The 15,717-nt window shown below is 61.9% G+C and overlaps 2 protein-coding genes across 3 annotated transcripts in view; one reads left to right on the top strand and one right to left on the bottom strand.

Moving 5' to 3' along the window:
* AGAP3 (ArfGAP with GTPase domain, ankyrin repeat and PH domain 3) overlaps positions 1 to 15,717 on the top strand; it is a 94,333-nt gene that overhangs the window by 54,830 nt on the left and 23,786 nt on the right. The window contains exons 8-11 of one of the 2 annotated variants that reach the window (XM_063121560.1): positions 2,077 to 2,232; positions 6,634 to 6,726; positions 12,107 to 12,211; positions 14,838 to 15,006. In XM_063121560.1, coding sequence (XP_062977630.1) covers positions 2,077 to 2,232; positions 6,634 to 6,726; positions 12,107 to 12,211; positions 14,838 to 15,006 — 523 coding nt within the window. Of the gene's footprint in view, positions 1 to 2,076; positions 2,233 to 5,213; positions 5,708 to 6,633; positions 6,727 to 12,106; positions 12,212 to 14,837; positions 15,007 to 15,717 lie in introns of those variants that run through there. The other variant, XM_063121567.1, reaches the window with a different exon arrangement.
* ABCF2 (ATP binding cassette subfamily F member 2) overlaps positions 14,487 to 15,717 on the bottom strand; it is a 94,293-nt gene continuing 93,062 nt past the window's right edge. The window contains exon 15 of the transcript XR_010025228.1: positions 14,487 to 14,498. The gene's annotated coding sequence lies outside the window, so the exon portion shown is untranslated. The remainder of the gene's footprint in view (positions 14,499 to 15,717) is intronic.

Here is a 15,717-nt window from a genome sequence, read left to right as displayed (position 1 = left end):
GGGAGGGAGGCTGCTGGCAGGCGAAGGGCTTCCAGTCAGTTCTGCACTGAGTCCTCGGGTGGGTGTGAGGAGCTGGGTGGGGGGCTGCTGCTGCAGCTGGAAGAACCCACGGTCCTCCTGGGGGGCCGATTGCCACAGAGCCGTTTGGGATGCATGAGCAGTGGTCAGATCCCCCCCGCCCCCCAGCAACGTGGCTCCCGGCCTGGCTAAGAGTGGATGCCAACGGTGGCTCGCTGAGCATCAGGTGGGGCCTGTGGCGCAGGGGAGCGGGCCCAGCCATGGCCGGATGCCCAGTTCCTTCTGCAGGAGCTCCCTCGGGAAAAGGCCCCCTCCCCCCACTGCCTGCTGCTGGTTCCATCCCCCAGCAAGCCTCCTGCTCCCGTGAAGGCTTGGTTCCCCCTCCCAGGGAATGTTGCTTTCCAGGCTGGTGGTGTCATTGCAGCGCCCCCTCCCCCTCCCACCCCGTTTACGCCCGTTCCTTCGCTCTCCTTCCTTTTACCTTCTAGCCCCCGGTTAGCGCTGCCCTGCCGTGTCCCCCGGGAGCCCTAGTCCTTCACGTGCTTCCTCCTGGCTTGGCATGCAGATGGCCCTCCCAGTCGGGGGGTGGGGAGGGGAGGGCTCCTCGCTCAGGAGGGGGAGGGTCCCCGGCTAAGTGGGCTGCTGCTGGGCCTGCTCAGGTGCCTGACCTGATCCTCCCCTGGCAAGGGGGGAGGGGAGGGGAGGCAGTGGCGGGGGTTTGGCTGTTGGGTTCCTGGGGCTTCTCCCTGCTCTCGGCAAGTGTCCCAAGAGAGGATGGAGTCTGTTCATGACCAAAGGTAGCTGCAGAATTGGGGCTGCTGGGGAGACCTAAAGGTCATCTATTCCACCCCACCTTAAAGCAGGACTGTCTGCACCCTGCTGAGAAAGCTGGCTGGCCGGCCTCTGCCCCTTCTTCTCCAAGGAGGGAAGGAGGGAAGGCATGGCGGGAAGAGACACACATACACACACCTCCTCACCCTGGCTTCTCCGCTTCTTGCTTTGGCAGGTTGGTTCAACCTTGCAAGCTGGGACAGCCCTGTTGGGCAGAGGGGAGCACCCCCCTCCCGTCCGGAGCCTTTGGCCTGGCCGGGCGGATGGGGCTGCGACTCAATGTACGCTGCCTTGGGTTCCTTGCAGGGAAAAAAGCGGGATATAAACGCAGTAATAAAAGAGCAGAGGTGAAATAAGTGAAAGGAATAACCGCCTGCCCTATCCCCACCCCAAATATGGGGCTGATAACACGTACCTTTGCAAGGTTGGTTGAAGCTCTCTAAAGCACAGGATGCTGGTGGTGCTGCTGGTGGTGGGTCTTCCCAGGGCGGGGGGGGGGGGCGTTAAAGGTGGCGGGGGAGGGGTGTCTGTGGGGCTCATGCTGTGACTTGGGTGGGTGGGTGCTAATTTGGTCCTGTTGAGCTTCAGAGCCTACGTCAGTGGGGGAGGGGGCCTGGACCCCTCAGTGGGCAGCCAGGCTCCGTCCAAACCGGCAAACGGCGCCACAGACGAAAAAGTTAATTGCAATCTATTAAATGCTTTGTTTAAGAATGTTGCAAAATTTAAGAAAAGATATCATGGTGGTTTAGAAGATTCCCCCACCCCCCGGATTTCATCATCATTAGCAGTGGAAGAGAATGCAACAATAAATGAGATTAGCCAAAGGACTTTCAACTGAAAAAGATGGGAAATACAGCAAGCATCTCTCTAATGCCAGGAGGGTGTGTGTGTGTGTTAAACCAACTCCGTCCCCCAAATCTACACCACTGAACTACCAGTGTCACCATTAAACATACTTGTGGAGGGGGGGCACTGAAGAAAGTGACTGAAGTGTCGCCCCCCCAATATTAAAAAAACAAGTGTAGCCCTATTTAGGGTGCACCTTTGCTGACGGGTGATGTGGCAAAGGCAGGGCCCTTGTTCCGGCGGGGAGGGGGGAGAGTTGGGCGTGAAGGGGGACCTGGATGGTTCTTGGTGGGGCGGGGTGGGGGGTCCGGAGGGATTGAGTCAGCATGCCTGTCTTCTGGCACCGCGTCACCCACTGCCCCCCTCTTGCCTCCCCCACAGGCCGCTAACGGGAGCGGGGCCTTCAGCGATTACTCCTCCTCGGTGCCATCCACCCCCAGCATCAGCCAGCGGGAGCTGCGGATCGAGACCATTGCTGCCTCCAACACGCCCACGCCCATCCGCAAGCAGTCCAAGCGCCGCTCCAACATCTTCACAGTGAGTCCTGGGCTGTTGGGGGTCGGTGGGTGGGGAGTTCCCTCGTGGCCGTGGTGCGTGTGGGTGAGGCCTCCTTGTGAAGGCTATCTGAATGGAGCCCCCCCCCCCCGGTGTGTGTGTGTGTGGAGCAGAGGGGCGGAGCGTCTGGTGGGGGTGTCCCCCACGGGTCGCCCGGGCACTTTGGCGAAGGGACCCTCGTCCTGTCTGCAGGTGATGCCCCGTGGGGCTGAGTTTCAGGCTGCCACCGAGGCTGGGCAAAGCCTCAGGAGGAGGCTTTGCAGGCGGAGGGGAGCGAGTTGCAGGTGGCTATGTGTGTCGTCCCCCCGCCCTCTCCAGCGTGGCCTGTGTAGCTCTCTTGGCTGCCCAGGCAGCTCTGGATTGGTTTTGCTGAATGCTAAAAAATGGGAAGAGCCTCGTGAGCTGATCCCCCTCCCATGGCTCCCTCCCCTGTTCTGCCAGGGAAGTCCACACATTGCGCAAGAAGCAGCCCGGTCCGTGTGGTCTGGCTGAAAAGTCAGGAATCCTTTTTGGGAAGACCTGGAGCTGGGGTGCGTGGGTGGGGAAGCTGTGCCACATGGACTGAGGGCTGCCAGGCTAGGGAGCTCAGGAGCTTGCTGTAGACCCACCACGGTTGACCCCGACCGGCAGCGGTGGCTCTCCCTCCAGGGTTTGGGGCAGGAGACATTTCTTAGGCCTCCCTGGAGAGGCTGCTGGGGACCGAAGCCGGGGCCCCTTGCATGCACAGTGGGGGCTTGGGGGCTCTACGGCTGCTGAGCCAGGGCCCCTCCAGCAACGCTGCCTAGCCTTCAGGGGTGTGCAACAGGGGGCTCCTGTCTTTAAGAACAGTCGAGATAAGGGATTGCTTCATATTTAGCCATCCCTTCAAAAAGAACATCCCAGTTCCTGGTTTTGATATTGTTTGGTTTTCCCGCGGCTTCCAGAAGAGGAAACACAGAAGCATCTGGGGGAGCTGCAGGAGAGAGAGAAATATTGGTTGGGGGGCGATGACAGATTTCTGGAAGGCCGCTGGGAAGAGAAAGAGAGGGGTGGGTGGGGAGGGCGGTTCGGAACAAGGGCAGGAGGGAAGCAGCCCTGGCACCTTCCTTTGAAGTCCTGGGGTGGGGGGGAGTCAGGTCCCTCTCGAGGAGGGAGGCCCTGAGGGTGCTTGGTCTCCTCTGGGGTGCTTGAAGCTGAGGCCGTGGAGGCCGTGGCACAGCGGTGGAGTCCCTGCTTTGTGTGCAGGAGGCCCTGGGTTCAATTCCCGGCAGCCTCTCCAGGTCGGGCTGGAAAACCCCCTGCTGTTGCTGCCAGTCGGTGTCGGCTGTCCTAGGCCGGATGGGTCACGGGGTCTGGCTTGGTTTCAGGCAGGCTCCTCTGTGGCCGTAAGAGCACGGAAGGAGGACTCTTCTGGTGTGAGGGGCTCTGTGGATCCCCACGGCTGCGGCTCTCCATTTCCAAATCACCTGTCATCAAAAAGCCACCGGTTCCTTCTCCGCTGCCTTGGCGTCTCGACCTTTGCGAGGTTCTGGGCCCTTGAACAGGAGAGAACATTCCAGGGCAGCTTCTCACCCCCCACCCCACCCCAGACCCAAAAGCAGCTGGGCAGCCCAAGGCCTGGGTGTGTGTGAGCAGATGTCCTTTGACATGGGCCTGGAGTAGGGCGTAGACCAGTGTGTGCGTGTGTGTGCGCTCGCACTGGAGGGGTGGGGGCTGTGACGAAGGGCATCTCTGGTCCGGCCTCGGATTGGGGGCTGGAGCGTATGGGTCAGGGGAGAGCAGCCTTTGCAAGAGAGGACAGGCCACACTCCGTCGAGGCCTTTGACCACCAACCGCTTCTGGGGCTTCGCCCACACACATGCGTGTCCACACACACATTTGCACCCCCCACCCCCGCTGCCTTCCTTGGTCTCTGCGCACTTTCCCCACCAGTGGGGCTGCTGCTGCCGCCACCACCATAAGCTGTAGTGCTCCTGTGGCAGCCACGCTTGTTTTCACGCCTACTCCTGCTTGCTGTGATGCCCCACTGCACGCGGTTCCCTCCTCTCCCCCCCCCCCCCGGCTTGCTTCAACTTTCTTTGGCTGTCCGTGGCTCCTTCCTGCTCCAGGCCGAGGTCTCTTGGCCATGTAGCGCTGCGCTTGGCTGCTCGTGGGTCGCTCGCTTGCTCGGCCGGTTGTGGCTCTCCGTGGTCTCCGCTCGGAATGGCTTGCTGCAAGTGCCCCTCTCGCTTCATGCGTCTTCTGGGCTGTCTGTGGATTTTGCATTCCACCACACTTGCTCCGTTCACTTAGAGCCACGCTGACGCACAGCTGTGGCACCCTGCCACGCAGTGGCCCTTCCAAGAACAGTGCTGGCAGCGGGGGCTTGTTTGGCTGTCGTGGCTCTTGGGGTGGGTGGGACAGGGAAAGCGGGGTTGGGGTGTCCTCGGTTGCCGTCCCTGAAAGAGAGGAGGGGGGGGTCTTTTCTTTAGTCTACCCGGCGCCTTGCCCAGGGCTCCCTCTCCTCCCACCCCATCCTGTGTTTTCTGCACCGCCCATTCCAGAGGCTCATTCCCCACGGCTGCCCTCCGCCCTCCCTCCGCTGCTGCGTCTGCGTCCCTGTGTGCCCCACCCCCGCCCGCCAGTCATCTTGCCGCTTCTGCCCCCTCCCCCAATCCTGCACGCCTCCTCTCCTCTCCGCACCAGCAAGGGATGATGAAGAAGCTGCCGTGGGGGCTCTGGCCAGCAGAGGGAGGCAGACTCCCGCGCTCCGTCTGGCCCGTCCCGTCCTCGCCGTCCTCCTCATCTTCTTCCTCACCTGCCAGCCTGTTGCTCGTTCTGCCGCCGCCGTTGCTGCCACCCCCTCCACCCCCCCCAGTGCGGGTCTTTCATTTCCTGTCTCTTCTGCCGTGCCACAGACAGACAGACAGACAGACAGTCAGTCAGACGGGTGTCCATATTCTGAGTCTAACATGCCAAACTCTTTATTCTTTCGATATTTGCAGATATGTGCCACTGTTTCCAACTTTTCATCAACCAAAAGGCCTTTTCAACTCCTTCCAAATTAGAAGATCCAAGCGCTTCCCCCCAGCAGGCACCTCAGTACCAATTCTCTCACTTTTCATTGCCTCTCCAGGGCCGGATCAGGGACAGGCAGTGGGAGTGATCTCAGATTAGCAGCCTGCCCTCTCTAGCCCGCCCGCCCGCCCGCCTGCCTGCCTTCCCGCCTGCCCGCCTGCCTGCCTGCCTGCCTGCCGCTTGGGTCCCCCTCCGCCCGGAGACACGCAGGAGTCTTTATCCCCTCCCCCCTGCGTAAAGTCTCTGAGAGAGCCGGCGCCCGCCCGGCCAGCCCGGACTTTGCTGGCCGAGACAGGAAGACGGACCGAGCCGCCCAGAAGTGCCAGGAGATGGAGGGGCCGAGGGACGCTTTGCCGCCTGCCCCGTGCTCTCCGGCCCCCTCCTTCCTCCTGCATGGACTCCTCCTCTTCCTCTTTTCCTCCTCCTCCTCCTCCTCCTCTTCCTCCAAGCAGAGCAGCTGTCTGTGGCTCTTTGAGGGGCCCCCTGCTCCTTTGAGCTCGTCAGCTAGGGTCGCTGTGGCTCCTTCCTGACCCCCCTTTGCGCGTGGGAGCACTGCAGCCAGCGCGTGTGATGGACAAGCAGAAGGGCTTGTAAGACTGACGGACGCTGGCCCCGAGCCCACGGCTGCCGCCCACCTGCCATTCTTGTGGTTCTGAATGTATTGATCGTGTTCCTTGCCGTGAATTTCGCGATATCCTTCTCCACTGTCTCTCGAGCACCTTCAATGGACGGCTTCTTGGCAGACTGTAGATTTTCAACTTTATTTATTGATCCGTTTATTTATTGAGATGATGACGATGATGATGATGATGATGATGATGATGAACTGGAGTTATTGCGCTCTCTCTCTCTCTCTCTCTCTCTCTCTCTCTCTCTCTCTCTCTCTCTCTCTCTCTCTCTTCTCCCCGACCCTGACCCCCTCGGAATCATGTTCTAAATGTAAAGTAGCTGTTTATTGTCGATGCTCTTTTGTAAGGGCTAACAGTGGCCCAGTGACATCTGCGACTTTGTATGGTGCCAGTGTGTTCACCAAATAAACGGTTGGATTCGTAGCGCTGGTCCCTTTCTTTCTGGCCTTCCGCCGGCGCCTCCGCTGCTGCGCTGCTGCTTCCGTCCACCCACGCTCGGCTCATCCCATCCCATCCCATCCCATGCTGCTCTTGTCTGTCACCACATCCTGTGGGCCCGGGAGGGGTGTGTGTGTAGCGGGGGCCTGACGCGTCTCCGCTCCGGCCTTGGGCTGGGGGGAGGCAGGGGCTTCTTGAGGCCGCCAAGAAGGCTCGCTCTCCTGCCCCGCCGGCCCGCCCGCCCTGGAGTTCTAACGCCCCCGTGTCTCTTCTTTTCCAGTCCCGAAAAGCCACAGACCTCGAGCGGGAGAAGAAGGCCCCGGAGTGTAAGGCGGACACCATCGGCAGCGGGCGGGCCATCCCCATGAAGCAGGTTCGCGTCCCTCTCCCCCTGCCCTCACCCATCCCGAGGGAGCTGCGGCCCAGGTGGGCGGGCGAGGGGGCTCCCTCCATGGCCACGGGCAGGTCGTGTGGGGCCGATTCATGCTGCCTTCCCCCCCCACCTCGAGCAAGAAGCATCTCTGTGTCAGGCCCATCGTGTTTCTCCATGCCAGTGTCGTCGTCAGCTCTGCGTTCACACGTGCATGTGTGTGAAGGCGCGTGTGCCCGCGGGCAGGGGCCGGGGAGAGCGTTCGCTGTGGCCCTTTGAAGTGTCCGTGCCGTGCTGGGGCACATCTTGGAATCCATCTTGCTTGCTTTGGCGCTCATGAAATGTTTCATCATTTTGGGGGTGGGTGGGGGTGCATGCAGAGAGAGGGCTGCTGGGGCTCAGGCCGGTGGGTGCTGGTTGCAGCTGCTCTTTGATGGTGCCAGGGGGCACTCTGGACCTGCTCTGAGGCACAGTCCTCCTCACCCATGCCAGGAGAGAGGCCGGGCTGGGCTGGGCCTGGCCGGCAGACGGGTCCTGTGGTTTGGCCGGGCGGAATGGAAAGAGCCGCTTCCCAAGCGCCGCCGCGGCCTCCTGCATTCCACTGCCTTCTGGCGCACGACGTCCCCCAGGCTGTCTGCACAGCTGTTCCCCCCTGGGATCAAGGTCCCCACAAGACAGCTTTCCTCCTGGCAGTGCCAGGGGAGCAGTGCCGTCGTGTGAAGGAAGCCTGGCCCCGGCCCCTGCCGCAGGTGTGTTGAGAGGCTGTGTGCCTCTGGGCAAAGGGCTCTCCCTTTGGAGGGCCTGGGAAGCCGTGTTCTCCACATGCCTTCAGAGGCCTTTTTCAGAGGCATGGAAATGGTGGCCCATCTCTGGGGTGGGGGCTGCAGCTCCCTCCCTTACAGTGGAGAGGCCCCTTGGAGGGAGGGTCCAGGCCAGCTTGCCCTGCCAAGGTGTGTTTCTGGAGGGACTGTGTGGACTGGCAGAGAGGGTCCAAGCGCTGCCCATTGAAAAGGCCGCAGAGGCTCTTCCATCGTTCTGTCCTGAATGGGTCTTTTCTGTTAAGAAGAAAAGACGAGGGAAACGCAGGTATGGGGGGAAGGCGGGGTCGTTGAACTGTGGGTTGTTGTGTTGTCTCAATGGAGCCAAGGTGGCTTGTTAACTCTGCGGAGTGGCTTGTTTCCTTCAACTAGCCACTTTGAGAACCCACTGTCTGTTGTTGGGTTGTTCAGGGTAGCTAAGACAACATGATAACCTACCCTGCGGGGAATGTGCTGCATTCAGACAACACGCTAACACACAGTTCAGCAGACTACCCACAGTTCAAAACAATTCACACTCATCCACTCAGTGTGGGCTGGTGTGTTATGTGAACAGCCCCATTGCCTGGACTCCTGCAAGTTCTGCCCTCCCCCCCCCCCCACGTTCTCTCTCTCTCTCTCTCTCTCTCTCTCTCTCTCTCTCACACACACACACACACACGCACGCACGCACGCACACACACACACACACACACACATGTACCTCCAGCAGATATGCAGGTGGGAAACTTAAGGGGACAAAGTACAGGATAGGAAAAGATCAAGCAGTGCCCCCTCCTTCCCCCCCCCCAGCACCCTCGGAGGCTCTTTCTCAGTTCAGAAAGCCTCCCTGGGGAAGAGGCAGAGTCTGCAGCCGCTGCCACCGGGACAGGCATTCTTGGTGCCTCAGCCCCCCACCCCACCCGCAGGGGCGGTGGTGGTGTTTTGGGGGGAAATGGGGGGGGGCTGCTGTCTTGGGACACTTGCACACTACTGTAGTGATCATTCCGGGGGCGGGGGGGAGGGAAGCCGCCATCTCGGTCTCAGCCCCACACATTCCACCAAGCTGACAGAGTGGGCCTCGCCCCCAGCCAGCCCCCAGCCCACCGCTGCCTGTGGGCCTTGCGCCCCCTCGGCCCGCCCTGGGCTGTGCCCGCTCTGGCCAGGAGCCCCACCGCTTGCCCCAGCCCCTCGGCCCCTGCTGGGGACCCCCGCCCCACCTTGGCCCGCCCTGGCCCGGCTGCGTGCCTGCTCCAACGCAGCCGCCTGGGCCGGGTGGGTTTTCCTCGGAGCGAGCTGGGATCATGCTGGGAGCTTAGATTACATTTAAATTGCCATTTGCATTTTCCAATCAATACGCGACTTTACAATTAAGTTTGGTGTTAAAATTCTTAGCGAAAAGTGAGTGGAAGGGAGATTTGTGGAGGAAACGAGTCCTGTGGGGGCCATTGCTGCTCCCTGCTTCATTACCCTGCGTATTGCTGCCGCCGCCGCCGCCGCCACCGCCACCACAGCTCTTGCGGTTGGTCGTGTGCTACTGCTGCTGCCGCTGCTGCTGCCTCCTCCAGCCTCAATCTCTCAGGGTGGCGGGGGGAGATGAGACGGGGGGGGGCAGCTCAGGGGCCCCTTCCCCCCCAAAGGCTGGGCACTCCCTCTGCAGAAAGGGGGGGGGTGTAGAGCGGCCACAGCCGGTCGTGGAAGTGGCACTGGAGGCCTCGGATGAAGGGCGGGTGGGCCATGCTCTTTTTGGGCTGCGGGGAGGGGGCTTCTTTTGTTGCAGCCCCCACCCACCCACACACCTCCCCGCCTGGCCAGGCTTCCATTTTTGTCCCCAAAGGTCAGGCCTCTCCACTGCTCCCTCTGGTTGCATTGCAAGATGACAGGGCAATGCCTCCCCCCCACAGCAGCTCTCCATGAGCCCCCCCCCCCGGGTGGTGTTGCAGCAGCAGCAACCACGTCCTTCTTGTGGCTCAGGAGTGGCGTTGCTTTGCTCTCCCGTAGCTGCTGTGTGTGTGGATTTCTGCTCCTTTGGGCCACGAGGGTGGGGGTTTGCCAGCTGATGGGGAGAAACCGTCCGAGCCTGATTCTGTGCCTTAAACAGAGCCACATTTGCAATAATTAGCAGAAAAATCTGGGGATGACCCTCACCCCCCCTCCTGACCAAGCAGCTGTTGAAATCATAGGAGCCAGGAAATGCTTGGTGACCTTCGTGGGCCGTGGGTCAAGAGGGGCGGGGGCCTGCGCACCTGGGCCTGCCTGGTTTGGGAGGGCGGGCGCCCGTGTTTCCTTCCTGGAGAGCCACGCTGCGGTGGAGCCTCACTCTGCCTTTGGGCACAAGGTAGCCCCGGGGACCCGGCCACCTGCCCCGTGGGAGAGGCCCCTGTTCAAGGGCCCCCCGCTCAAAGCCTGCTGGACGCAGGAAGAGCAGAGGGGCGGGTTGGCTCCTGCCCTGCTCGGGGCTTGGCTCTCTGATGTTCCCGCCACAAGGCCGACGCAGCTCCCTCCTCGAGTCCTGGGCCTTCCTTGCGGTGGCCTGGGAAAGGGCAGGGCTGTCGGAAGTGAAGCTGCAGGCACCACACACACCCAGATCAGGCCCCCCGGTGCTCCTGATCCAGACGGTGCTGGAGACCTGGGCCTTGCCTGCCCTCCTCCCCAAGCACCCCCCCTCTCCTGATGGGCTTTCTGGGCATGGAAAGAAGGGGCTGTGGGGTGGGGGGCAGCCACCCCTGATGCCCCTTCCCCAGCACAATGGCAGCAGGAGAGGAAGCCCAGGGGGTTAAAGAGGAAGGATGATTCAGCAGCAGAGCGGAGTAGAACGGGGCAAAAGCCACCCTCTGCATGGGGGGTGGGTGCACCCCCTCGAGGGACCGGGGCACCACGGTTCTCCACACCCTGGGAACGGTCCTGCCCAGTTGGCGTCGTTTAGCTTGCCCGGCCTGTCTGTGCTGTGCTGGGTCAGGAGAGTTGGCTGACACCCCCCCCCCCCACACACACACAGCCTGGGAGTTTGGCAGGCCACTTCATGCGGACAGGCGGGCAAGGGGGGGGCAGCGAGTGCCAAGAGCAACCAGCCAAGATTCGGCCTTCCCCTCCTCATAGAACCATATAGAATAGCAGAGTTGGAAGAGGCCTACAAGGCCATCGAGTCCAACCCCCTGCTCCATGCAGGAATCCACCCTAAAGCATCCTTGACAGAGGGTTGTCCAGCTGCCTCTTGAAGGCCTCTAGTATGGGAGAGCCCACAACCTCCCTAGGTAACTGATTCCATTGTCATAGAACCATAGACTCATAGAATAGCAGAGTTGGAAGAGGCCTCCAAGGCCATCGAGTCCAACCCCCTGCTCCATGCAGGAATCCACCCTAAAGCATCCCTGACAGAGGGTTGCCCAGCTGCCTCTTGAAGGCCTCTAGGGTGGGAGAGCCCACAGCCTCCCTAGGTAACTGGTTCCATTGTCGTACTGCTCTAACAGTCAGAGTAGGTGGCCAGAGTAAGCCCCCCCTTTCCTCCTTCCTTCCTTGTTTGGGATTGGGTTTTTGTGGGGGCGAAGGTGAAATGTTTGAGGCGCTCCCCTTCCCAAGCTTGAAACGGCAGCAACAGGCGTGCTCAAATGTGGGCTCCTGAAACGTGAACAACATTCACATTTTGTGGCAAATATTTGGGGGCATGAGGAGATTGTGGAGAAGAAACTGGGGGGCACTTGAGTGTCAGCGTGCAGCGTGGCTGCCCATGGCCTTGCGAAGGCCCCCGTGGCAGGCCTGCAGCTAAGGGCACTGAGTGCTCAAAGGCCGGCTTCACGCCAGGGCTGCCTGTGTCCAAGCTGGTTGCGTGTGCCACCGCTGTGCGTTCAAGGGCACGAGGCGTGGGAGAAAGGAACGCCGCCCTTGCGGGCCTGGCCGCTGCTGGAGCCAGATCTGGTGGAGTCGCGGCTGCCTGGCCTTTGGGACAGCTGCCCTCGTTCAGTTGTCGGTACCATCTCGGTGGTATGCCTCACTCTCCGCCTTCTTTGGCTTTCTCTGGAGGCAGCGGACGGGAAGGGGATGCAGGACTTCTGGATGCCGCAAGTGAACTCTGGGGCGGGACGGGGTGGAGGGGGGTGTCATTGCCTGCCCGGGCTCCTCGCCCTCGGGCCCTGCGCTTGGCCTGGCCAGCCCCCCTTCTCCCCAGGGGCTGCCTTGCCTAGTTTCCAGGCTCTCCCAGGCGCACAAGCAGCATTTGGGAAAGATGTGTTGTCCCCCTGTCCCCCCGTTGCTCTTCCCAATGTGTATGTGTGGGGGGGAGGGCCTGTGAGTTGGGGACCCCCGTTTCCCAGGCGTCGGCTTCTCTCCTCCTTGTGCAAGAGGCTCGGCCAGCGTCACAGGGCCTCTTCCTCCAGCCCCACACCAGCCCAAAGCCGCTTCTTCCCGCGTGGAGAAGAGGGCGGCTGGGAACCAGAGCCTCCCCTGTCCCCTGGCGCACAGGAGTGGCCTTGGCTGGGCCGGGGACTGCCCAAGAGGAGGGGGGGCCCTCACGCAGGGGTCTCTGGCCAGGGTGGGGCAAGGCCAAGGCCAGAGGGGTCCCACTGAGCCCCTCTCTGTCTGTCCCGCAGGGGGTTCTGCTGAAGCGCAGTGGCAAGTCCCTGAACAAGGAGTGGAAGAAGAAGTACGTGACGCTGTGCGACAACGGCGTCTTGACCTACCACCCCAGCCTACATGTGAGTGGCTCTGCGTGCGAGGATCGGGGCCGGATGCCCCTCCTGGCCGGGGGGGGGGAGGGAGGAGGAGGCTTGGTGCGCTTCTGCCGCTCAGCTCTTTGTCAGTGGTGCGTGCGCGGCTCCCCCCTATCCATCTCTGTCGCCTCCCCGCTGGCGCGCTAATGGCTTCTTCTTCTTCTTCGCCACCGCCGCTGCCGCCTTCCACTCGCTCTTGAGCACAGTTTGCTGCTGAGACGAAGAGCCACGCCGGACGCGAGGCGTCAATGGCGCCCTGGCCCAAGACGTGGCTCCCTTGCGGAGCAAAACAGCTGGGCGTGGGCAGGGCCCGGGCTCTCTTCTGGGGGCATCCGCTCGTGCTGTCCCCATAGCGGCCCATGGCCCGGCCCCCACCGGCCTCTTTGGCAGCCCCCCGCTCCTGGTCTCGGGTGCTTTTGGCTGGGCTTGGATGAGCCTCAAGGGACCCTACTCTTCCCTCCCCCCCAGCCCCGGTTAGCTTTTTCAGCTGGCAGCTGCAGGTCTCCGGTTTCCCTCAGCTGGGCAGGGGGGCACCGAGAGCACTGGGCCGGGCCTCTGCCCATCATCCACAGCTTTCTTGGCCTTTACTTACAAAGAAGGGAGCAAGATAGTTGGTTTCAGAGTTGTGCAGGGAAGTTTGCCACAGCGTGTGGAGTCGCCTTTCAAAGGTGTGGGGAGACTGGCCCAGCGCTCAGGCTGGGGGGCTTCTCTGCCCACCCCATTGACTCCCAGCTCTTGCCAGGCCCCTGCCCCATCCTCCCCCTCCTCCTCCCTGTCCAGTGGCCCCAAATACCCCGGACTGCCCAGCTGCACTCTTCCATCTGGAGCACAGAGGTCAGCCACGCTCGGAGGGTGGCCTCTGGCATGTCTAGGCCTGGCTGCAGACTTTGCAGGTCAGCCCAGGCAGAAGGTTGGAGGGCTTTTCTGGGCAGGGGGAGAGGGGGCCGTCACAGTGGGGACCGCCTGGGGGGCAGTGCCCCCGCCTTAGAAGCGCCTCCCCCCCCCCCCGCTTGCCAGGCACTCTTCTCCTGGGCCATGGTGGTTGTCTTTGCTTTGGCCGGCCAGCCAGCTAGCTGGGGGGTCTCCCGGAGCCCTGGAACGTCTCCCCCCCTCCTCCTCCCCTCCCTCCAGAGCAAGCGAGGAGGACGCGAGGAGGAGGCGGCGGCAGCGGCAGCGCGAAGGAGGCGCCTCCCATATTGCAGCCATTGAAGCCATTCACACAATCACCTTCTGTTAATTCTATCTGCAACATCAATTAAATTGTTTGTAGAAGCTAATTGAATGTGGCTTAATCACACATCTTAATAGCTTTCCACGCTTTGAACTCGTTGTTAATTCCAGTAATAAAATGAAATGAGAGAACTGGCTGGGTAATTAGCGAGGAGGCTTGGGAAGAAATTGCTGTTTTATGGCAGGCAATAAATGCGCTGCGCTGGTGACCGTGGTGGTGGAGGAGCTCCTGCAGGCGGGCGGGCAGGCGGGCAGCCCGGCAGCGCAGCCAGCGCCCAGCCCCAGTTCTGCTGAGGCAGGGGAAATCCTCCGGCTCCAGCGGGACCCCTCGCGGGGCCGCGGTGGCGGGGCTGGCGGCCTCGCGGGGGTGGCAGCGGTGGCAGCAGGGCTGGCGGGGGGAGCCCTTCTGGCGCACTGCAGGGTCTGCAGCCAGGTCTGGGGGCAGCGGCCCGTGTGCCCAGGCCTCAGTGCCTCCGCTCCCTTCCCCGTGCCTCCTCCTCCTCCTTCTCCTTTTCCACCTGCCTGGACTGAGGCAGCTGCAGGTGGAGCTGGCTCTGCTTGCGCGGCTCAGTGACCTGCTTGTGAACTGGAGCAGGCCCAGGCCCCCTCCACCGTGGAGGCCGAGCTGGGCTGGCGCTTCCGCCCCCCCCTCCTCCTGGCGATGCCTTGAGCCCCAGGGGCGTCTGCGTGTGTCCAGAGCACATTGGGACGATCCCCTTGCCTCGGCCCTGGGGGAAAGGGACCCGCCCCGCCCCATCCCTCTCCCTCCCCCCCCCACATCTGCTGCTGCTCCTCTTTTCCTCCCTGATGCGTGGAACCTGGAGAGGCAAAGTGGGGAGGGAGCCCCAGAGCATGTGTGGGGCGGGAGGGCTGGCCTATTTTATTCTATGTTCAGTGCTTCGTAATAAAGTGCTACATTAATAATAATGACATCATCCACAACTCTTGTCCCGGGGTGAGCCCATCCTGCGCTGGGTCCACAGGAAAGAGCTTCTTCAGCCTTTTAACCCCATTGAGCTCCTGGGAGCCTCCCTGGGGTGGCGTGGGTTTTTTTCTTTCCAGTGCATTGGGAGATGCAGCTCTGCCCCAGAGCATGGAGAAAATCTCTTGACTAAGCCACTGTGGGGGATCCAAAGAGGGGAGGCGCTTTTTGTGAGAAATGGTGCTGTTGCACGAACAGTTCAGGGCGCAGCATTCTCCGTACAGAAGATGAGGCACAGGGCCTTTTCAGACCTGGCCCCCAGGAAGATCCATGTCTGGCCCCGTTATTGGGCCAGGGCAAAGCTGGGGAGTCGGGGCCTGGCGGGGTCAGCCCCAAGGAAGAGGCTTCCCTGATGCTGTGAGGTGGGGCTGAGCCACCTGCCTCCTCTGCCCTGCGCAGGACTACATGCAGAACATCCACGGGAAGGAGATTGACCTCCTCCGGACGACGGTGAAGGTCCCCGGCAAGAGGCTTCCACGGGCCACCACCACCACCGCCCCCGGGGCCAGCCCCAAGACCAACGGCCTGACCAAGGATAGGAGCAGCGGGCCGTTCCCCGGCGGGTCCAGTAAGAGCATCGTCGGTTTGCTTGGGGGGGGGGAGTATTGGGGGAGGGGGCTCTTTGGTGCCATGCAGCAGATCGTGGTGGGGCCGCAAAAGCGGCGGGCCGGCCGGAGGGGCTGGTGGGCCAAGAGATGCTCCCTGGGGCTGTTCCAGCCCTCCTGTGGATCCCCAGCAGCCTCCTTTGGCTGCCTTTTACCCGTCGCTGGCGCCACTGCTGCGGTGCCCCTGGTGAGGGCCATGGCCGCCGCTCTCCCCCTCCTGGCGGGACGGAGGCTGGCGTTGGCCAACTTCGGAGCGCTTGACTTCGCTGCTCAAATGCTCCTCTAATGGAATGTAGATGGAATGATGGAGGGAAGGGAGAAGATGAGCGAAATGCCGGCTCTATTAACGGTTTTCAGTGTCTAATTAAATGCAAATAACTAGCATTAAAGCCCCATTACGGCGGAGCATCCGAGCCCTCCGAAGTTGGGAAGTTTGCAAAGCGGGGGCTTCGTTCCTCACTCAGACACTGCCAGCTGGTGGAGCGGCCAGCGGGGTAGCCGAGAGGGCATTCCTCTGGCTATGGGGGGCATCTCCCACATGAAAGGCCTCGTTCTCTGGGTGGGTGCCGTGGGGCGGCTCTTCTGCCTGTGAAACCCCAGGCTCTGGGAGGACCCCTCTGGCGTGCCACTGGCTGCACATCTGTGCAAATGTCTCAGTGGTCGGTCCCTGCCTG

Source organism: Elgaria multicarinata, chromosome 1 (genome assembly GCF_023053635.1).
Source record: "Elgaria multicarinata webbii isolate HBS135686 ecotype San Diego chromosome 1, rElgMul1.1.pri, whole genome shotgun sequence".
Classification (NCBI taxonomy): Eukaryota; Metazoa; Chordata; class Lepidosauria; order Squamata; family Anguidae; genus Elgaria; species Elgaria multicarinata.
Note: the sequence above shows the minus strand (reverse complement) of the source record. Positions and strands in the feature narration are given on the sequence as shown.